Below are 23746 nucleotides of genomic sequence, written 5' to 3' on the forward strand. Positions count from 1 at the left end.
TTCATATAGTCAAAGGCTGTTGTGCTGGAAATAAATATAACTCAGACCCAATTCTGCTGCTTCTCAACCATTAACCTTGGATAAGCGATTTAATCCTCTAGAGCCTCAGTTTCTTCATGTGGTCGATAAAAAGTTTGGTGAAGGATACACCCGCTAAGGTCCAATTTCCCTTTTAAAATTCTCTGAGTTTCTACTGGGAATAAATTCTCTTTTAGGTGTTGTAGATATACCAGTGAACAAATTAGGGTTGCTGCCCTTATGAAACTTTTATTCTAATTAGGAATGAGGAAGACAGACCATAAACACATAAGCAAACACTTTCATATAGTTTAACATCAGATAAAAGCAGGTGTTGCGAAGAAGGAATCCAGGTAAGCAGAGGTGTGAGACAGAGACTCTCTGAGGAGGTGCCCTCTGAGCAGAGGCCTGAAATGAGTGACTGAGCCATGAAACCGTGTGGGTTAAAAGCATCTCAAGAGGAAGAAACTGCAAGATGTTTTGTCTGTTCAAGGAACACAGAGAGGCCAGTGTGGCTGGGAGGAGGAGAGAGGTAGAAGGTGACTTCACTGGGGCGCACTGTGGCCATGGCAAGGACTTTGGATTTTATTAGAAATGTGAGTGAAGAGAATCCAGGGAAGGGTTAAGAGCAGAAGGATGTTGTGGACATCTTAAATTTTGAAAGAGTCTTTCTGCCTGCCTTATGAAATAAGGCTACCAGTGGGAATATTTGCATTTTAACAGAATGTACTCAAATATATTGGTATATAAATGGCCACTTAAAAAAAAATCACGTGATTTCAAAGTTATAGGGAAAAATTTTTGTAGAGATGTCCGAGAAGACTAATGATTACAGTTGAGGTTATTTTGATATCTTTTGATATTTTTGAAATTACCTTTGAGTTTCATTTTACCTTAGATAATGTAGACTTGGTAGGAATAATCATAAAGGAAGAAAAATATTAACTTCATTTGGGCTGGCATGTTTAGTTTTCAACCTAATTCAGGAAGGATTTGGGGATATGATAGTGTATTAGTAGATACGATTAAACACAGAATAATGAACACTTTTCTAGGTATCTTTCTCTAGAATAGTTGAATTGGGACAGAGAGAGCCAATCAGACATGAAGAAAAGCCTGCACATATTCAGTATACAGGCCAGTAGCTTCTTATAACATTCTTGATGGGTTTTTTCCTTCTGTTGGTGTATCATGACAAACTGATTTTTTTTAATGCATAAAAACATTTAATCAACAGACATAGGTGGAACATTAAATTCTAGTCAAACACTCTGCCAAACACTTGAGATTTAGCAGGGTACCTACAGAAAGTTTGCTGGTGAGATATGTTTGACTAGGGAGCTAGGAATCTCTTAAAGTGGTGTTTACACTTCAAACGTACATTCTATCTTTACTTAGATGTCCAACGATGGCTAGAAGTTGGTTGCTGCCGATTATGGCAGGATTAACGTCCCTTCCAGTCGACCTTTTTAATGTCAGTTGGGTATAAAAACAAAACACATCTTCCTTGTCATTAGGAGAGCATAACCTAGAAGTGAAAATTAGTAAGTACGTAGACAACTGCATGTCAGTCCTATAATAGAAGGAAGCACAGCAAGCTAAGGAAACAGGTTAAGCAAAGATGCTGAGCCATGAAAGTGATGAGGTAGTGACAAAGGAAATGGCAATTTAAAGAAAGACGACAAATAAATCTCTGCACTTCTACCTTCCTGTTCCCAAAATAAATCTATAATTAACATCATGTTGTACTTTTCCTAACATTCAGCTTTTCAGAAATATGTATAGCTGAATGATTTCTGTCTTCTCTTGTAGAGAATTCTATTTCTCAAAGGTTTCCAACCATGATCCCATCATTTTATTTTTCCTAGCTCTGGGACTTTTAAGAATGGCCATATCCCACTTTCAAAATACTCAATTTGATTTAATGTCTTGGTCCGTTCAGGCTGCTATAACAGACTGGGTGGCTTAAACAGCAAACATTTATTTATTACAGTTCTGGAGGCTGGGAAGATCAAGATCAGGGTGCTGGCAGGTTGATTGTTTGGTGTCAGCATGCTTCCTGGTTTATAGATGAAAGTCTTCTCCTTGTGTCCTCAGATGCCAGAAGGGGCATGAGAGATTTCTGAGATCTCTTTTGTAAAGGCACTAATCCTATTCATGAGGGCTCCATTCTCATGATCTAATCACCTCCCTAAGGCCCCACCTCCAAATACCATCACATTGGGGATCAGGCTTCAACAAAAGGGTTTCGGGGAGACATAAATATCCAGTCCATAATGCTTAGTTTATCATTTCGTCTTGGGGTACGATGGGTTGAGGATGGAGGATGGATAATTCAGAGGCCAGATTAGAAGACAGAAGCAGAAGTGGCCAACAGAGAAGTCAGTCACAGTCTACTTGGTCAATCTGCCATAGAGGCCCAGGAGGCTACCTGAGCCAGCTATTCTTTGGTAACTTGCAAATATTTCCCATTTTGCCTTCTCGCCTTTTTCCTTCTGTCCTACTTTATCTTAAAGGGACATTCTGAGTGAACGAATGGATTTTATCATTCGTGCAAAGATATGTGGAACTAAAAGAGGGAGCCTTTAAATACACTTACTTGCCAGTTGTACTAGATCTGGGCCCCCAGAGGAAGGAGGGGAGGAAAGCAGGTAGTGGTGAGGGGGGTGCTGGGTGTAATTAGAGGAGGGGAGAATAAGATCTGTGAATACAAAGAGCACGTGTTCTCTCCAGAGCAGGACATTGCTGATTGTAATTAAAACATACTTGCAGTCAGGGAGAAGATTACAAGTTACAGTTTAAAAAAAATTTTTTTAACTGATACTGTGAAAGAATAAAAGAAAGCGGGATGAGTAAATTGGGGAGGAATGTAAATAAAGCTTGCACTGGGAAACAAGGGCAAGAAACCAAGAGGTGAAAAGGCAAGAAAAGAAAGTTAGGATCAGATAGAGCCCCACTTGCTATTCAGCTGTTCCTTATGCTACACATCTTCTGGTTTTGAGGTCAGGTTTCTATTCACATTCAAACAGCCATCTGATTGGGATCCCAGAGGCCAAAAGATGTGAGGACCCATGAGGGGCATAAGGAGAAGGGAAGAATTGTCAGCTTGTTGAAGTGGGGTGTATGCTATTCAGGGAACGTGAGTGATGGGATGGCAGGTTAAAGTCTGTCTTAAACTCCTCTGAACAATTTCAGAGATTCCTGAGGGCAAGAGTTCCCCTCTGTGAGAAACAGTGAGAAAAGAATTACTGCATTTGAAGGAAACTCATCAAGTAAAAGTGAGTGATTCAGAATGAGGTTTAGAGTAAAAGCCATTTCAAATTCTTGAAAAGAATATAAAATAAAAAGAAGAGACACTAACCATATTATCAGGAGAGAAAATTATTCTTGGATTTTAAGAAATCGATTCTAAATGACAGAAAAAAATATTTTACTATACTACTAAGCTGATTCCTGCCTCAAAGAACTAAAAAAACACAGGTGTAAATTAGTCGTCAGCTTGCTATCTATCTTCTCTCTATGTCTAGTGCATATAAATTATATGCATTCATACATATACATATATATACACACACACTCATACAAAATAGATTCACACACATACTGCACACACATAAAGAGATACATTTGTGTGTATTATTTTATGGGAAAACAACAGCTATAAATATTTTGAGGTCAGGTATTCTGCCTTATTTGTCTTATAACAATTACGACTCTTAAGCATAGTAGAACTTACATATTTGTAATATCAATAAACATTATTGCAATTAGAAATACTAAAAGATCAAAAGATACCAGCTCTAACATATCAGAGATAGTTAAATGCTGTGAAGCACAGAATACACAGAGAAGCATGAAATAAAAGTGTATCAAAAATACTTTCACATATATCTTATGTTTTATTAAGGGTACTAAAGAAATATATATATATATATATAAATATATAAAATATATATATAAATATATATATAAAATCCTTTGGAATCAAAAAGAGTCTTATATCTTGTATTTTGCTGTGGTAAAGACTCAAATAACTTTCTCTAAGAGAGATGAATTTGTAATGAAGCTCATTTTAAAACTTAAGTTTCCGAGCGAAAAGGTCAATGATTCTCCTTTGCCCCATAGTCCCAACCCTTTAATATTTGAGGAATCATTTTATTTTCTGTAAGTTGGAAGATAAAGGGTCAGAATATGATGTCTGATCTAAGTATGGAAATCTAAGATCATCTTAAAATGCATTGAAAAGACTTGTCTAGGTTAGAATACTGTGGTTGCTTTTCTTAGATAATTTTGTATTTCAAAAATTCCCTTTTATGTTGCATTTTTTGAGATACATTTTCTGATGCAGTTTGTTGAATATACTCTCTATTCTTATTTTTTGTAGGCATTAAAGCAGAGCAGGGCTGAGAGCTTTAAATGAAAGAATAGATCACATGGCGTTAGGTGGGGATGATTTTTTCCTGCAGTAGAAGTTTTCACTAGCTTAGTGAACACTTTTCCTTTCTTTCAAATAAATCTTAATAAATGGGAAAAAACATGCCTCTGTCAACATTTAGAGGCAGCACCAACATGAAAACAGGAGTATCAAGCTTGAACCTTTGCCTTGGTGAAGTTAAGCATTCCATGATCTCTTAAGCAATATATAGGTACTGCGCTAAATGATAAATCCCAAGCATGTTACATGGATTTTGAATGAGTTCAATGTAAAATGTAAAGTATCAAATGTGAAATACTCTGAGAAATTGAAAACACTGATTTTGTATAGATTGAAGCTGAATATTTATTCATCCACATTTACCAAGCACTTAAAACACGTCAGGTGTTTTGGCAAGAGCTGAGGATTCAAAGATCTATAATAAAAATTTGCTGTCTCAGGATGTATACTGATTAATGGGGGGTGGGTAAAAGAATTAACAATCACTGACAGTGTGATGCTAACTTATGAAACATTTACCTGCACTGGATTGTTCTAAGTGCCTTTTATACATTACCTCAGTTAATTCTTGCAGCTTTGTGAAGAAAATACAGATGCACAATCCCTTCTCTATAGTTCTGAACTCCAAAAAGTCCCAGACAGCTCTGGACAGTGGGCGTTTTTATTTTTTTAATTCATTTAGCAGCAAAATTTGATCTGATGCCATGTTATTTCTCATCTTTATTTATCCAGTTTGGTATGAATAGTCACACTTTTACCGCAGAAATATTTGTTTGATTACCAAATACTGCCCCAGATCCTCCTGGAGATTTTATACCTATACTATTATTAGGTCCATTTAACAGAGGAAAACACTGATGTAAAGAGATTAAATAATTTATGTAAGGAGAGACCTTCAAGATGGCGGAGGAGTAAGATGTGGAGATCACCTTCCTCCCCACAAATACACCAGAAATACATCTACATGTGGAACAACTCCTACAGTACACCTACTGAATGCTAGCAGAAGACCTCAGACTTCCCGAAAGGCAAGAAACTCCCCACATACCTGAGAAGGGCAAAAGAAAATAGAAAAAACAGAGACAAAAGAATAGGGATGGGACCTGCACCAGTGGGAGGGAGCTGTGAAGGAGGAAAGGTTTCCACACACTAGGAGCCCGTTCACTGGCGGAGACGGGGATGGGCGCTGTGGGGAAGCCAGAGCCACGGAGGAGAGCGCAGCAACAGGGGTGCGGAGGGCAAAGCAGAGAGATTCCCGCACAGAGGATCGGTGCCGACCAGCACTCACCAGCCCGAGAGGCTTGTCTGCTCACCTGCTGGGGCGGGCGGGGCTGGGAGCTGAGGCTCGGGCTTCGGAGGTTGGATCCCAGGGAGGGGACTGTGGGTTGGCCGTGTGAACACAGCCTGAAGGGGGCTAGTGTGCCACAGCTATCTGGAAGGGAGACTGGGAAAATGTCTGGAGCTGCCTAAGAGGCAAGAGACCATTGCTTTGGGGTGCACGAGGAGAGGGGATTCAGAGCACCGCCTAAACGAGCTCCAGAGATGGGCATGGGCCACAGCTATCAGCACTAACACCAGAGACGGGCAGGAGACGCTAAGGCTGCTGCTGCAGCCACCAAGAAGCCTGTGTGCGAGCACAGGTCACTATCCACACCTCCCCCACTGGGAGCCTGTGCAGCCACCACTGCCAGGGTCCATGATCCAGGGACAAGTTCCCTGTGAGAACACACAGCGCGCCTCAGGCTGTTGCAACGACATGCCAGTCTCTGCCACAGCAGGCTCGCCCTTCCTTCTGCACCCCTCCCTCCCACCCCCGGCCTGAGAGAGCCAGAGTCCCCTAATCAGCTGCTCCTTTAACCCTGTCCTGTCTGGGTGGGAACAGATGCCCTCAGGAAACCTACACGCAGAGGCAGGGCCAAATCCAAAGCTGAACCCCAGGAGCTGTGCGAACAAAGAAGAGAAAGGGAAATCTCTCCCAGCAGCCTCAAGAGCAGAGGAGTAAATCTCCACAATCAACTTGATCTACCCTGCATCTGTGGAATACCTGAATAGATAATGATACATCCCAAAATTAAGGCGGTGAACTTTGGGAGCAACTGCAGACTGGGGGTTTGCTTTCTGCATCTAATCTGTTTCTGGTTTTATGTTTATCCTAGTTTAGTATTTACAGTTTATTATCACTGGTAGATTTGTTTATTGATTTGGTTGCTCTCTTCCTTTTTTAAAAAATATATATAGATTTTTTTTATTCCTTTTTCTCTATTTGTGAGTATGTATGTGTATTCTTCTTTGTGTGATTTTGTCAGTATAGCTTTGCTTTCACCATTTGTCCTAGGATTTTGTCTATCCTTTTTTTTTTCCTAGTATAGTTTTTTTTTTTTTTTTTTTTGTTTTTTCGGGCATGACACTGTGTAAAGAGACCTTATGTACAATTACTCGCTCTCCTTATCTCTAGTAAGAGTTCTATTTTGCAATAAGAGAAACTCAAGTATTCAGGGACAAACAGATTCAAGGTCACATAGCATTGGATGCATGCGACTCTCAACCACTGTGCCACCAGGGAAGCCCCTAGTATAGTTTTTAATGCTTATTATCATTGGTGGATTTGTTTTTTGGGTTGGTTGCCCTTTTCTTTCTTTCCTTTTTTTATTATTTAAAAAATTTTCTATTTTTAAAAATTTTTATTTAATAACTTTGTTTTATTTATTTTCTTTTTTCTTTCTTTTTTTCTCCCTTTTCTTCTGAGCCGTGTGGCTGACAGGGTCTTGATGCTTTGGCCAGGTGTCAGGCCTGTGCCTCTGAGGTGGGAGAGCCGAGTTCAGGACATTGGTCCACCAGAGACCTCCTGGCTCCAAGTAATATCAAACAGCGAAATCTCTCACAGAGATTTCCATCTCAATGCTAAGACCCAGTTCCACTCAATGACCAACAAGCTACAGTGCTGGTACACCCTATGCCAAACAACTAGCAAGACAGGAACACAACCCCATCCATTAGGAGAGAGGCTGCCTAAAATAATAATAAGGTCACAGACACCCCAAAACACACCACCAGATGTAGTCCTGCCCACCAGAAAGACAAGATCCAGCCTCATCCACCAGAACACAGGCACCAGTCCCCTCCACCAGGAAGCCTACACAACCCACTGTACCAAACTTAGCCACTGGGGGCAGACACCAAAAACAAAGGGAACTACGAACGTGCAGCCTGTGAAAAGGAGACCATAAACGCAGTAAGTGAAGCTAAATGAGAAGACAGAGAAACAGCATATGAAGGAACAAGGTAAAAACCCACCAGAACAAACAAATGAAGAGGAAATAGGCAGTCTACCTGAAAAATAATTCAGAGCAATGATAGTAAAGGTAATCCAAAATCCTGGAAATAGAATGGAGAAAATAAAAGAAACAAATAACAAGACTCTAGAAGAACTAAAGAGCAAGCAAACAATGATGAACAACACAATAAATGAAATTAAGAATTCTCTAGAAGTAATCAGTAGCAAAATAACTGAGGCAGAACGGATAAGTGACCTGGAATATAAAATAGTGGAAATAACTACTGTGGAGCAGAATAAAGAGAAAAGAATGAAAAGAATAGAGGACAGTCTTAGAGACCTCTAGGAAAACATTAAATGCTCCAACATTTGAATTATAGGGGTCCCAGAAGGAGAAGAGAAAAAGAAAGGGACTGAGAAAATATTTGAAGAGATTATAGTTGAAAACTTCCCTAATATGGGAAAGGAAATAGTCAAGTCCAGGAAGCACAGAGAGTCCATGCAGGACAAATCCAAGGAGAAACACACCAAGACACATACTAATCAAACTATCAAAAATTAAATACAGAGACAAAATATTAAAAGCAGCAAGGGTAAAACAACAAATAACATACAAGGGAATCCCCATAAGGTTAACAGCTGATCTTTCAGCAGAAACCTTGCAAGCCAGAACAGAGGCAGGACATATTTAAAGTAATGAAAGGGAAAAATCTACAACCAAGATTACTCTACCCAGCAAGGATCTCATTCAGATTTGATGGAGAAATTAAAACCTTTACAGACAAAAAAAAGCTTTTAAAAGAGTTCAGCACCACCAAACCAGCTTTACAACAAATGCTAAAGGAACTTCTCGAGGCAGGAAACACAAGAGAAGGAAAAATCCTACAAAAACAAACCCAAAACAATTAAGAAACTCATAATAGGTACATACATATCGATAACTACCTTAAATGTAAGTGGATTAAAAGCTCCAACCAAAACACATAGACAGGCTGAATGGATACAAAAACAAGAGCTATATATATGCTGGCCACAGGAGACCCACTTCAGACCTAGTGACACATACAGACTGAAAGTGAGGGGATGGAAAAACATATTCCATGCAAATGGAAATCAGAAGAAAGCTGGAGTAGCAATTCTCATAGGAGACAAAATAGACTTTAAAATAAAGAATGTTACAAGAGACAAAGAAGGACACTACATAGTGATCAAGGGATCAAGCCAAGAAGATATTACAGTTGTAGATACTTATGCACCAAGCATAGGAGCACCTCAATACGTAAGGAAAATGCTAACATCCATATAAGGGGAAATCAACAGTAACACAATCATAGTAAGGGACTTTAACACCCCACTTTCACCAATGGACAGATCATCCAAAATGAAAATAAATAAGGAAACACAAGCTTTAAATGATACATTAAACAGGATGGACTTAATTGATATTTACAGGACGTTCCATCCAAAACAGCCGAATACACTTTCTTCTCAGGTGCTCATGGAACATTCAAAAGGATGGATTGTATATTGGGTCACAAATTAAGCCTTGGTAAATTTAAGAAAATTGAAGTTGTTTAAAGTATCTTTTCAGACCACAAGGCTATGAGACTACATATCAATTATAGGAAAAAATATGTAAAAAATACAAACACATGGAGGCTAAACAATACACTAGTAAGTAAGCAACAGATCACTGAAGAAATCAAACAGGAAATCAAAAAATACTTAGAAACAAATGACAATGAAAACACGGCAACCCAAAACCTACAGGATGCAGCAAAAGCAGTTCTAAGAGGGAAGCTTAAAGCAGTACAGTCCTACCTCAAGAAACAAGAAACATCTCAAATAAACAACCTAACCTTACACCTAAAGCAATTCAAGAAGGAAGAACAAAAAAATCCCAAAGTTAGCAGAAGGAAGGATCATAGAAGATCAGATCCAAAATAAATGAAGAAAACAATAGCAAAGATCAAAAAAACTAAAAGCTTGTTCTTTGAGAAGATAAACAAAATTGATAAACCATTAGCCAGACTCATCAAGAAAAACAGGGAGAAGACTCAAATCAATAGAATTAGAAATGAAAATGGAGAAGTAACAACTGACACTGCAGAAATACAGAAGATCATGAGAGATTACTGCAAGCAACGACATGCCAATAAAATGGACAACCTGGAAGAAATGGAAAAATTCTTAGAAAAGCACAAACTTCTGAGACTGAACCAGGAAGAAATAGAAAATATAAGCAGACCAATCACAAGCACTGAAATTGAGACTGTGATTTAAAATCTTCGAACAACCAAAGCCCACAACCAGACGGCTTCACAGGCTAATTCTATCAAACATTTAGAGAAGGGGTAACACCTATGCATCTCAAAGTCTTCCAAAATATAGCAGAGGGAGGAACACTCCCGAATCATTCTTCGAGGCCACCATCACCCTGATACCAAAACCAGACAAAGATGTCACAAAGAAAGAAAACTACAGGCCAATATCACTGATAAACATAGATGCAAAAATCCTCAACAAAATACTAGCAAACAGAATCCAACAGCACATTAAAAGATCATATACAATGATCAAGTGGGGTTTATCCCAGGAATGCAAGGATTCTTCAATATAAGCAAATCAATCAATGTGACACACATATTAACAAATTGAAGGAGAAAAACCATATGATCATCTCAGTAGATGCAGAAAAAGCTTTTGACAAAATTCAACACCCGTTTATGATAAAAACCCTCCAGAAAGTGGGCATAGAGGGAACCTACCTCCACATAATAAAGGCCATATATGACAGGCCTGCAGCCAACATCATCCTCAATGGTGAAAAACTGAAACCATTTCTCTAAGACCAGGAACAAGACATGGTGGTCCACTCTCACCAGTATTATTCAACATAGTTTTGGAAGCTTTAGCCACAGAAATCAGAGCAGAATTAGAAATAAAATGAATCTGAATTGGAAAAGAAGAAGTAAAGCTCTCACTGTTTGCAGATGACATGATACTATACATAGAGAATCCTAAAGATGCTACCAGAAAACTACTAGAGCTAATCAAGGAATTTGGTAAAGTAGCAGGATACAAAATTAATGCACAGAAATCTCTTTCATTCCTATACACTAATGTTGAAAAATCTGAAAGAGAAATTAAGGAAACACTGCCAGTTACCACTGCAACAAAAAGAATAAAATACCTAGGATACACCTACCTAAAGAGTCAAAAGACCTGTATGCACAAAACTATAAGACACTCATGAAAGAAATTAAAGGTGTTACAAACAGAGAGATATACCATGTTCTTGGATTGGAAGAATCAACATTGTGAAAATGACTATAGTACCCAAAGCAATCTACAGATTCAATGCAATCCCTATCAAACTACCACTGGCATTTTTCACAGAACCAGAACAAAAAATTTCACAATTTGTATGGAAACAAAAAAGAGCTCGAATAGCCAAAGCAATCTTGAGAAAGAAAAACAGAGCTGGAGGAATCAGGCTCCTGGACTGGTACTGGCACAAAAAACAGAAATATAGATCAATGGAACAGGATAGAAAGCCCAGAGATAAACCCATGCACATATGGTCACTTTATTTTCGATAAAGGAGGCAAGAATATACAATGGAGAAAACACAGCCTCTTCAATAAGTGGTGCTGGGAGAACTGGACAGCTACATGTTAAAGAATGAAATTAGAACACTCCCTAACAGCATACACAAAAATAAACTCAAAATGGATTAAAAACCTAAATTTAAGGCCAGACACTATCAAACTCTTAGAGGAAAACATAGGCAGAACACTGTATGACATAAATCACAGCAAGATCCTTTTTGACCCACCTCCTAGAGAAATGGAAATAAACGAATGGGACCTAATGAAACGTAAAAACTTTTGCACAGCAAAGGAAACCATAAACAAGATGAAAATACAACTCTCAGAATGGGAGAAAATATTTGTAAGTGAAGCAGGTGACAATGGATTAATCTCCAAAATTACAAGCAACTCATGGAGCTCAATATCAAAAAAACAAACAATCCAAAAATAGGCAGAAGACCTAAATAGACATTTCTCGAAAGAAGATATACAGACTGCCAACAAACACAGGAAACGATACTCAACATCACTAATCATTAGAGAAATGCAAATCAAAACTACAATGAGGTATCACCTCACACTGGTCAGAATGGCCATCATCAAAAAATCTACAAACAATAAATGCTGGAGAGGGTGTGGAGAAAAGGCAATCCTCTTGCATTGTTGGTGGGAATGTAAATTGATACAGCCACTATGGAGAACAGTATGGAGGTTCCTTAAAAAACTAAAAATAGAACTACCATACGACCGAGCAGTCCCACTACTGAGCATATACCCTGAGAAAACCATAATTCAAAAAGAGTCATGTACCACAGTGTTCATTGCAGCTCTATTTACAATAGTCAGGACATGGAAGCAACCTAAGTGTCCATCGACAGATGAATGGATAAAGAAGATGTGGCACATATATACAGTGGAATATTACTCAGCCATAAAAAGAAACGTAATTGAGTTATTTGTAGTGAGGTGGATAGACCTAGAGTCTGTCATACAGAGTGAAGTAAGTCAGAAAGAGAAATACAAATACCGTATGCTAACACACAGATACGGAATCTAAAAGACTAAAAAAAGGTTCTGAAGAACCTAGAGGCAGGACAGGAATAAAGATGCAGACGTAGAGAATGGACTTGAGGACACGGGGAGGGGGAAGGGTAAGCTGGGATGAAGTGAGAGAGTGGCATGGACATATATACACTACTGAATGTAAAATAGCTAGTAGGAATCAGCCACATAGCACGGGGAGATCAGCTCAGTATTTTGTGACCACCTAGAGGGGTGGGATAAGGAGGGTGGGAGGGAGATGCAAGAGGGAGGAGATATGGGGATAATTGTATATGTGTAGCGGATTCACTTTGTTATAGAGCAGAAACAAACACAACATTGTAAAGCAGTTATACCCTAATAAAGATGTTAAAAAAATAGTAATTAATTTAAGATTTGACAGCTAGCAAAAGGCAGAGCTGGGATCTGAACTGAGGTATGCTGACTCCAAAGTCCTTACTCTTCATACTACTGTTGTGACTTTTAAATGCTGTGATGGAGTTAAGCACAAGGCTCCATGGGTCCTAAGGGGCTCAGCTAAATTAGACTGATGGAGTTTTAAGGAAGGTTTTCTGAAGAAGGAATCATTGATCTGAGTGGGAGGTGAGTAGGAGAGGTAGACAAAGAAAGTGGGGAAGGGCCTTTGGGGCAAAAAGCAAGGATGCATGTGTGAAATATACAGGGATTGGCTGGTGTGATCCTTGGCCTTTAGTAGAATCTCAATTAATGTCATTAATAAATAGATGCCATGGGGGAGTTATAAATGATGCAGTATGGTAAGAGCAAAATGTCATAATGAAAGTCTTAATGAGTAGGTGGTGCCTTGATGGCTAGTTAAAACAAGGGGATGTCACTAGAAAAATTGAGAAGAAGAGAATGGGGGAGAGATAGGCAATATCAGTTTTTATTTGAAAAGTCATTCTGGTAATGCTTTGGAAACGTACAAAACTGGGGGCAGCGTTGTCATAATGAGACTAGCGCAGTAATCCAAAGGAGATATCTCATGCCCAAATATGGGCAACTGCAGAGCAGTGGGTATGGAGATGGGGGATGGGGATGAGAATTGCCAAGGAAGTAGAATCCTGGTGAATTGGTCCCTGGATGCAGTGAGTGGGAGGAAGTGTAGAGAGGTCTGTGGTGACTCCCAGATTCCTGGTTTGGGAGGAAGAAAGGCTTATTGGTGGTACACGTAGCTATAGATTCAGCTGTGGGTGGGAAACCTGAGGATGTTCTTTCCTGATGACCTGGTGGTTTTCTGTGAAGTTGTTGGGAGGTTATGTGCCAAGAGTGAGGGAATGTGAATGGGCAGGCATTTTAAGAGAAAGCAGCAAAGCTGCTGAGGGGAATGGAAGAGAAACCAGGGGATGTACAGAATTGTCACTACAGGATACATACCTTGAATAGTTTGCATTAGCAGATCTCTGAATGTTTTACATGTTAGAGACGTACTTTATGGTGATTGATTCACTCATTAACAAATAGTCACTGGAGATCAATTTTGTGCCAGTCATTTTGTTGGGTGTTGGGGGCGATTGATGAATTAGACCCAAGGCTTTAGCATCTCGGTGGTTATCTGACAGATTTTGGGTGGGGAATTTTTGCTTGGTTTCTTGTCACCATCAGTAGAGTAAATTCAGTTTCCTAATACGATCTTTGCTTTTATATTTTAACTTCTTAATTCTATTTTCTAAATAGAATTAATTCTATTTTCTAAATTCCATTTAATTCTGTTTTCTTCTTTTCCATAAAAACCAAATCAAACCAAACTAAAACAAGAACAAGAATAACAGAATCCCTAAAGAAGCCCTCTTATTTCTATTCATCTTCCCAGTCACCCACATTTGAAACCTGAGCTATTTTTAATACCTTTCTTTCTTTTGACTCAAAAATAGATTCAATGTGGGGTGCATTATTTCTGTGTTTAAATCTGTCCATCTTTCTCCATCACTGTGGTCCATTCTGTTGCAGGCTCTCTTTTCAACACAGTGCTGGGTGGATAATAAGCACTCAGTTTCTGTCTATTTGCTTTCTTCCATTTCCACTTGCCCTCCTCCTCCCCTTCCTCTTCCTTATCCCTTTGTTTTGCCTCTCAGTGTTGCACAGACTCTTTTCTCAACTCTCAGTAATGATCTAACTCTGATTCAAAAGGAGAAGAATAAAAGGAAGAAAGAAGGATTAAGGAGAGAGAGGGAGGCTGGCTTGCTAACACGGGACTCCTACTTTGTCAAGGAAAGTTAGCCTCTCCTCATCTGCATATTACAGTTAATTTCCCTAAAAATCAACTTTAATTTTATCATTCCACCTTTTATTGTACAGGGGGAAGTGGCTATTTATTGCCCACTAGATAAAATCACACTGTATTCCTGACCTGTTCACGCTGTTCCTTACTGTTCCCTGTCAGTTATCACCTATGCCAGCTCAACCGCTGAAACAGCCCTACCATACCCCATGCTTTTGTCTTTTGCACCCATGCTCTCTCCATACGGAATACTCATTCCCATCTTTACCCTTTTCCTGTTAAAACCCTTCCTATCTTTTAAGACTCACTTTTTTGGCCTATTTGTTATATGACACTTTCCCAGGATTATGGGAATACCACTCAGTCGATCTTCATCTCTTCCTCTTTAAGCCTTTTGAAATCTTTGTTTATAGGTTGTAGTTTTTTCAAACATTGAAGGCTCTTGGCCTTGTCACTTCCTAGCTGTGTGATGTTGGGCAAGATGCGTCCTTGCTCTGGGAAAGCTCTCTATTCCTATTTGTAAAATAAGAGTAATAATAGTACCGACCTAAAAAGGTTTTTGTGAAGGCTGAAGGGGATAATGCATATAAAACACTTAGTGCAGTTCTTTATAGCATGTAGTAAGCACTTAGAAATTAGCTATTGTCATTATTACTATTATTTTCTCTCTTACAGCACTAAACAATGGCTGCAGTATATCACAGTTATTATCTATTCACATCACCCATCCTGTAATAGTTCAAAAGTTTCTTGAGGTCACAAATCCCATTTTGATGCATCTTTGCCTCTTCCGGAGCACTAGAGTCACACAGCAGAAGTTTCATAAATGTGTGTTGAAAGAACAAATGAAAACTATCTGACTGATGGTTAAAAGTATTTTGTTGCCCTATAGTGTGTTCAGACAAAGCTTATTTCCTGAAACACCAAATAGGACAAAACAAGATTTTGCCACAAAAATAGAATTTGAATTACTTTGTGAAATTACTGTAAGGGTAGAGAGGAAATTTGAGTGTGCTTTGGTTGTTAAGATGCTTGATCAAATAGGGATTAGGCAAGGAGGCTGAACATACAGTGAAAAGACTAGAAGAAAATAAACCAAGCACGTCAGAGGAAGGAAATCTGAACAAAAACTGAAGAATAACAAGGAGTCAATATTGAATTGGTGTGTGGTCGATGAACAGGAAACTTGAGTAGTGAACAAGAAATGCTTGGGTGTTAAAAATTTTAGTGGGTTTGCTGCTGTTGTAGGCATTGAGCAAGTTTAAAGTGTCATTTCTTATAGCTACTTGAATAGTGTTAAAAGTAAAAGTAGATTTCTGTTAAAATGACATTGTACTAAATAGATTTTTCTCTGTAATATAAAGTGAGTAAATAAGGTAACCATAAGAAACAAAATGAACAGCTTTGGCTAAGCATGATAGAGGTTTCTTTTTCCTTAATAGAACCATTGAAAGTTATTTCAGTGGAATTTTGGAAACCAGAAAAATGTCCAAAATGTATTTGATTTCAGAGAAGATGATGAAGAGAGCAAATTCTGTGAGACATTTAGGTTTTGCAAATGGAAATAGAGGACATTATCTAGCTAATAATGCCAAAAAGAATTTTCCCACTGAAGTAAATAATAAGATGAGAAGGTACCTAATAGTTGTTGAGTGTCTATGATTTGCCAAGGGGCTTACATTCATCATTGAAGTCTATTCTTTGTAACAGTTCCCTAACATAGGTCTTAATTTTTTCATTTTAAACTTAGAAAGATCAGCTAACTTTCACACGGCCACTGAGAACTTAGGATAAAATAGCATCTCAAAGCCTGTCTGGAAAGCATATGTATCACACTGCCTCCCTGCTATTGCTTATTAAAATAGTACATAATTTTCTCATAGTTCTACTTTGTCTTCATATTTACTTAGGGTCCTAGTACAGAACAGTTGATGGAGGATATTTTAAGCTAATGAACTGTAACGATCATCCTTACGAAGCAGTAATCGTTAGGACAAATGTTTTGATTTCAGGGATGTGTCTTGCCGGTGGCAGTGAGCACAATATCGTTCTTCAATACCAGACCACTAAATATCTGTGGAGGGGAAGGAAGGAGGGGTAGGAAGGAAGGAAGGAATTCCAGTTCTTTCCAATAAACCCCCAGCCTATCTAGTAATTGTTGAGTTGTAATAGAGAACATTCTTTATTTTCAGTTTGTACTCACTTTGAAAAGACCTGCCATAGAATAATTATCTTGTGAATGTACTAAGGAACTGTAGTTAAGTCCAAAGAGTTGTTTCCTTTGAGAAATAGAGATGGCATATATTATCTGGGGACTCACCATTGTCATCATTCTTTTCAGAGTAAATTAAGAGGTCTCATTTGCAGACCCACGGGCTGTCTTGTTCTGAAGCTCTTCACAGGCCAGTACACATAACTACACACTGACTTTGGTGGGGACGCATATGAGTGAAACTCATGGATGAACTGCTGCAAACCTCATTGATATGTTAAAGCAAGCAGTCTGGTCTCTGGAAATATAAGAGGAGAATAACCAAGCACCTCTTCACTTTTGAGATAAACCACCCATCTAAGCATCCAGTTTGATGGTGTTATCAATAAACTAGGATTATTACACTTCCATTGGCTTCCTTGCTCCAAGACTTATTCAGTCTTAAGCCTGAGGGAGCTTGTTCCCAGGTTAAGACCTGAGGTAGATTGTCACTAGGTTTAGAGCCATATCCTGCTACATTCTAAGAGAGAATTTGCTCACTGTAAATTTATATTCTAGGAGACACTTGGGTCAGGGAGAGTGAAACAGTTTTCTTTGTGGAACTTACCCCTGTATGTTGTGATAGCTGCTGTTTTCCCAACATTTCTAGATTTGGAAAGGAAAGAAGAAGATGCAGCATAGACAATATAATTCTTGTGACTGGAGAAATCTATCAGAGGAAAAGAAAGATTCTCTGAGGGTATTGGGCCGGCTATGAAGCTATATTACATTCTGTTACCAGAAGAGTGGAATTTGCTGTGTTAAAGTGTCAACCCAAGGATCTAGTATATTGCTGGGGGATATAAAACAGAATTCTCGAGAAGCAGTGGACAGTGTTACTAGGGCCTGACCACTGGTATCAGAGGAGAGGTCTCTTGGACATTGGAGTTATCTGGTTGCCAAACTACATTACGGTTGAGTTTCCAGAGATTTTTAAGCTGGGGGAATTAGTGCTGGAGTCCAAGTTCTGTGAGCTGGTTACTTTGTTTTTCAGGTGTTTGTACTTGACCATATTGATATCTTCCTTTTCTTTTGAAAACGTCTCTCAACTGTGTGAAAATGTGGATTTTAGTATGAGCAGAAATTACCTCAGTGCTTTGCCCTAGGAGTTCTATAATTTTTAATTAGGCTCCTGTGAGGTTAAAAAAATACTAGAAAATACAATAAAGAGATGATAACTTCCTAATTCTGAAACATTAGAAGACTTGTAACGTGTAGACATTCAAAACCTCTGGATAACTACAAAAAAGAACACTAGGATAAAAAAATAGGTCAGGGAAAACCTACACATTAAATGTCAGGAGGCCCTATTGCATAGCAATCAATAACCTAGCTTTTGGAGTCAGATGTTGTGATTCACAGCTCTACCACCTACCAGCTGTGTGATCTCAGGCGAGATACTTAGCTTCTATAAGCCAAGTTTAATTTTCTGAAAAATAATGTTTCCTAATTAATATGAGGATTAAATGAGATAGTGTATATTACAAAGTATGTGGTATGCAAGCACTGAAATAGAACTAGGATTATTACAAGTCATTCAGGTTCAGTCAAATTTGTAAGAGACTCAAGATTCCAAAAGCAAAAGAAGCAAAGTATGTAAATGTTGTTTCAGCTTGGAACCTGCCTCTTCCCCACACATGCATAAAAAATATCCATGCCAAATGCTCTGCTCTCCATGAAGTCATTCTTGCATTCACACCTGACCCAACTAGAAATGACTTCCTCCCTTGATCTCTATGACCTTTTAAAACAGAGATTACTTCCTTGCTTCAGCATTTCTCATGCACTAAAGGCACTTGTATTTTTGTCTTATCTTCCCAACTAAACTATAAGCTTTGTGAGGATAGCTACTATTTATAATCATACTTTTAATCCCGAAAAGATCCTAAAACACAATAGACATTGAAGAAAATTGTATTGAATTGAATTGAAATGTAGATATATTTAAATTACTTTTCACTCCTATTTTCTGTAGTATTTGCCTTTTGTATCATAGTGAAATTCTTGAATAGAACATGTGCTATGTGTATTGCATGTCTGTGCTGAAATCATAGTGAGAAAAGCTATATGAATTTTAGAATGGCCGTCTTGTCTCTAGATAGTACATTCATTCTGGAAACAGCTCAATATGAATACCAATTTTAAAATCCACTTTGAATCCAACTCTATGTCATTCTGACTGATGATCTTTTGGGTGCTGAGTCTTAAAATGATTTTAGATACATTAACGTAAACAGGTTAGGAGTTAATCAGTGAAACCGAAGTATTATTGTTATATGTAACATCTGCGTTTAGATAAATTCAAATGTGTATATTATTACTTTCTTTTCATAGAGGAATTTTACTATACTGACCCTTGTCACTGGTATGAAGTCAGTTTTACATAGTATGTAAAGATGCAGAGCATACAAAATATGGCACTCAGGACAAATCTTTGCTAGCTATCACTGTAACATTATCTATTCTGTATATAAGGTACTGTAATAATTGACACCCATACTACTTTTGTTTAGAACTGTTGAAGGGTGATGTTTTCTTTCTATAACTTTTTTCCTTTTTTTCCATTTTATTTAAATTTTAAATTCATAGGTACAAAAGTGTTTAAATTTTGATTAAAATTATTATATGCTAATATTTTTAAAGAAAAGAAAAAGAAAGGGGTGCATTCAGTTTCAATCCCAGCTATTGTTTGGACTGTCATGTCACATGAACAGTGACATTTTATCTGAGGATATGAAGATAGCATTGGATCTTATGGATTGGATATTCTGAACATCAGATCTGATGTGTCTGCTTTTCAATATATGTGAAATAAAACTTAGAAGTCATTCACAATTATATCCTGACATGCTCTTCTCAAACACTGGAATGTAATATGGATTTAAATTCTGTCTTAATATTTTCCTCCTTATTTTATTTAATTTTATGTATTATATGTTAAAAATGTTGAAGGAAGTATTAAAAATGGATAGGCTGACTGGTGGGTTGGTGGTGGAGTCCTTAGGGGTATGTCAGTCAGGGAAACAGTAAGAAGTTGACATTTGACCAAAAGTCAATATGGAGCAGCAATAATTAACTATTTATTGAGATGACCTTATAGAATATTTGCTCCTTGCTTCATTCACATTCTCTTTTTTAAAGGGCTGTCAAAGTTAATTCTTCTGTGAGATTACAGTACAGGCATTTTAAAAGGCTTTTCTTAAGATCACAGTTTAGTTGATAATTGTGAGTATAACCAACTTTATTTTAAGTAGTTTGAAAAAGATTAAAGTGACAATATAAAAGAATTAATACTTTCTGTTTTCAAAATATGTCCTGCTATCTTAATTAATATTTGAAATATCCCAAACCAAATAAAACACCACCATAGTAAAATCAGTAAAAAACAGCTTAGGTTTCGGTAGCTTTCCATTTGGTGTCTAGTCTCCAACTGAACAAATTGGGATTGACTTGAATGATAACGGTATAGGAAGTATGTCCTTTGGCTGTGTTGGGTCTTCTTTGGTGCACATGGGCTTTCTCTAGTTGCGGCAAGCAGGGGCCACTCTTCGTTGCAGTGCGTGGGCTTCTCATTGCGGTGGCTTCTCTTGTTGTGGAACACGGGCTTTAGGCACACGGGCCTCAGTAGTTGTGGCTCGCAGGCTCTAGAGTGCAGGCTCAGTAGTTGTGGCACACAGGCCTCAATAGTTGTGGCTTGCAGGCTCTAGAGTGCAGGCTCAGTAGTTGTGGCACACGGGCTTAGTTGCTCCACGGCATGTGGGATCTTCCCGGACCAGGGCTCGAACCCGTGTCCGCTGCATTGGCAGGCAGAACCACCAAAGGTTCGCTCAGCGCAACTAGGGAAAGCCCGCGCACAGCAACGAAGGCACAACACAGCCATAAGCAAACAAACTTATTAAAAAAGAGCAGATTCTTAACCACTGCACCACCAGGGAAGTCCCTGGTAAAACAGCCTTGTATCTGGTGCTAGGGAAAACAGAAGCCCCAGCTCTGTGGGAGGGGGAGAGAAAGGTATTTTCACAGAAGTCATGCCATTTTAGTGTAATCTTTAAAAGTAGTAAGAGTTTTCCAGGAGAATCCATGGGGCAGGCACTGCAGGCAGAGGGAACAATATATGTACAGGTGCGTGCCAGTGCATTTAAAAACCTGAAAATTGTCTTCACCCTTGAGTTGCTTAGAAGCCACTTATTCATTTCAGTGGCCGCCGAGAGTAAAGGACAAACAAGATTCCAGGTTGTGTAATTAGTTAACATTTGTTGAACATTATCATACTGGTTGCTAAACTGAATCTTGTTAGGCCCTTCCTCTACCCAGTGAGTACCGTCTAATTAAGAGGGCAACCAAGGCAGGGATGAAAACAACATCAAATCAATCAGCAGCTGTCTTTAAAGGGCCCCACGGCTGTCTGTATAGAGATTTATAGATTAACTGCAGCACTTTGAATTGCAGTGGGAAGAAAATTGGCAGCAGCTGCAAACTTCACAGTGTGGCTTTATTTTGCTTCAGGCAGCTGAACCCAGAAGTAGGTGGGCTGCCCATTCTGGTCCCTCCAGTATTTAATAGTGTCTAAGGGTATCCGCAATTAGGACACCCATGTGTAATCCAGCCATTTCCTAAGCTATCATCAATATGCATGAATTTATTAAAAACTCTGAAATATTCTGATTCTAGATAATAAAGGTGGAATTTTATACAATTTGGGGAAATTCAGCCAGGAATTTGGAGAATATCTATTTGTGTAATTCTAAAACCTTAGTGATTAAAATCTGTCTGAAAGGTTATTGGGAATAATCTTTATAGATTTTATTATAGGCCTATAGCTAAAACTGTCATAACTTTGTGCTTGTGTAACATAGGACATAGAATCATGAAATGTTAATCTTTATTTTTTAAAAATAAAACAGAGCATTCTATTTTAGTATTAGAGTTAAAATAAATGATTTTAGTCTAATCTCAACTACATATGTCAAAGGCAGTTTTTTCCCAAAAGTACAGATACAGTACTATATTATGTTGTCTAGAATAATATATATGTAGATACATATTGTTTGGAATGCAAAAAATTCTAAAGTGAAAAAGCAATATTTCCTTTTGCTTTGATTATTTATATCATAGTGAATTAATGGCTCGATCAATGTAAGTGTATTAAAATATATATTTAATTTTAGACCTAAATACTATTTATGTAAGAGACTGGGTAATAAGTAGTGAGGCTGTAGGGATTTTAGATGGCTGAACTAACTTGTATGCATTTTCTCACTTGTATTTCATTTCCTGCTCATCTTGATTTCGATGTTAGATCTGTTTTCTTTCTGATATTTACTGTATTTATTCCTCACACTTACATTTTTGCTAATACTGAGCTAGCATTCTGAAGTTGCCTAATATTTCCATGAACTTGGGCAGGCTACTGAAGCACTCTCAGCCACCACTGACTCATCTTTAAAATGGTGATAATGACATTGGTTCTGCCTCTCTCACAGCGGGGCTGTGAGAATCAAATGATTCAGTACTTTTGCAAGTGTCAAGTTACACACAGTTAAAGGAGGTATATTGATTGTATATCTCAGAGTTTGCATTTGCACATATTATAAAGGGAAGTTTTAGTCTTATTTAATAAAAGTGTGGTACTTCCTTTGGAGAAAGAGGGAACTTACTAAGAAACTCAGATATTCCCCCAGCAGTTTGCACGTGTATCTTTATCGCTGCAAGTGTGGATGTAGATGTTAACTGCATCTAATTCCACAGGGCTTCAAGTCCATTATCCTGCAGGTCAGGATTCCTGGAGCAATACAGTTACACATCCTTTCCTATCACCCTTTCCATGCTACAGGAAAAAGTTAGGTAGCAGACTTATATCATGAGATAGTTCCCCAAATATTCACCGCTGAGACTGTAAACAGCTGGCTCTGGGATCTACTTCTGAGAATCAAGCCCCATCCTTCCCTCTCCTCTCCTTCTATTGCTTGCTACTATTGGTGGGCCTTGTATCCAGATCCTTTTGTGTTTAAGGTTTGTGGATGTGTACACTATGTATGTACTTGAAGACGAGTATACAGTGCTTCAAAATACAAGCTCTTCTTTAATAGGTAATTTGTGTATGTCTGTGTTGGAAAGAAATAGCATACAATAACAAAGATGAAGGTGCAATTTAAAGCAGAGTGGTTTTGAAAATCTGTCTTTGAGTAACAAAAACGTATCCTCATTTCAGAACATGATGAGTGTGTCACAAATCAGCACAACTGTGATGAAAATGCTTTATGCTTCAATACTGTCGGAGGACACAACTGCGTTTGCAAGCCAGGCTATACCGGGAATGGAACTACGTGCAAAGGTAAAAGATTTAAGTGCTAGCACCTCTTCCATTAGGGATAATGCAGTCCATCTCTCCCTCCCTCCACCCTTTCTCATCACTGTTACCTGCCTTCTGGGTACATCCCACAGACATTGAGAACTTTGAACTGTAGCTCATGGGCTTCCTCTTGGATTACGTCAGTGTTTAAATGGCCAAACTGTTCAACAGCTCTGATTTAATGCTCCATGACCTCAACCACAGTGGTTTCTACCTCTATTCCTCTCTAGTGGAATCATAGCCATAATCACATCCTGGGCATGTTTGTACAGAACTACTCCACTCTAGAAATCTAAACTTTAGCTTTTTATTATCTAACCCCACATCTTTCTGCTTCCAGTTTGCCCACTCTGTTCTTTCCACAGTTTTGCATCTTTAATCTCTCTGACCTGTCCTTTTCATCCAGATTCCCAGTCTCCTCCCAGGTTCCGATATTTCTTTTTGAGTCCAAACATTACAGCTATATTTTTTTCGGCAGCCCTATCAACACATTTGTTTTACTACCATGATCCACTGTGAATTATCTATGTGGGGTCAGTCTGA

At 38.3% G+C, this 23746-nt stretch overlaps 1 protein-coding gene across 1 annotated transcript in view; it reads left to right on the forward strand.

The window, feature by feature from the left end:
* The window catches only part of NELL2 (neural EGFL like 2), a gene marked incomplete at its 3' end in the record, with an annotated part of 344840 nt that overhangs the window by 242352 nt on the left and 78742 nt on the right, over window positions 1-23746 (forward strand). The window contains exon 14 of the mRNA XM_007471548.1: window positions 23063-23185. Within this exon, the coding sequence (XP_007471610.1) occupies window positions 23063-23185 (123 nt within the window). The remainder of the gene's footprint in view (window positions 1-23062; window positions 23186-23746) is intronic.

The sequence above is a fragment of the Lipotes vexillifer genome, unplaced genomic scaffold (assembly GCF_000442215.2).
Source record: "Lipotes vexillifer unplaced genomic scaffold, Lipotes_vexillifer_v1.1 scaffold794, whole genome shotgun sequence".
Classification (NCBI taxonomy): domain Eukaryota; kingdom Metazoa; phylum Chordata; class Mammalia; order Artiodactyla; family Lipotidae; genus Lipotes; species Lipotes vexillifer.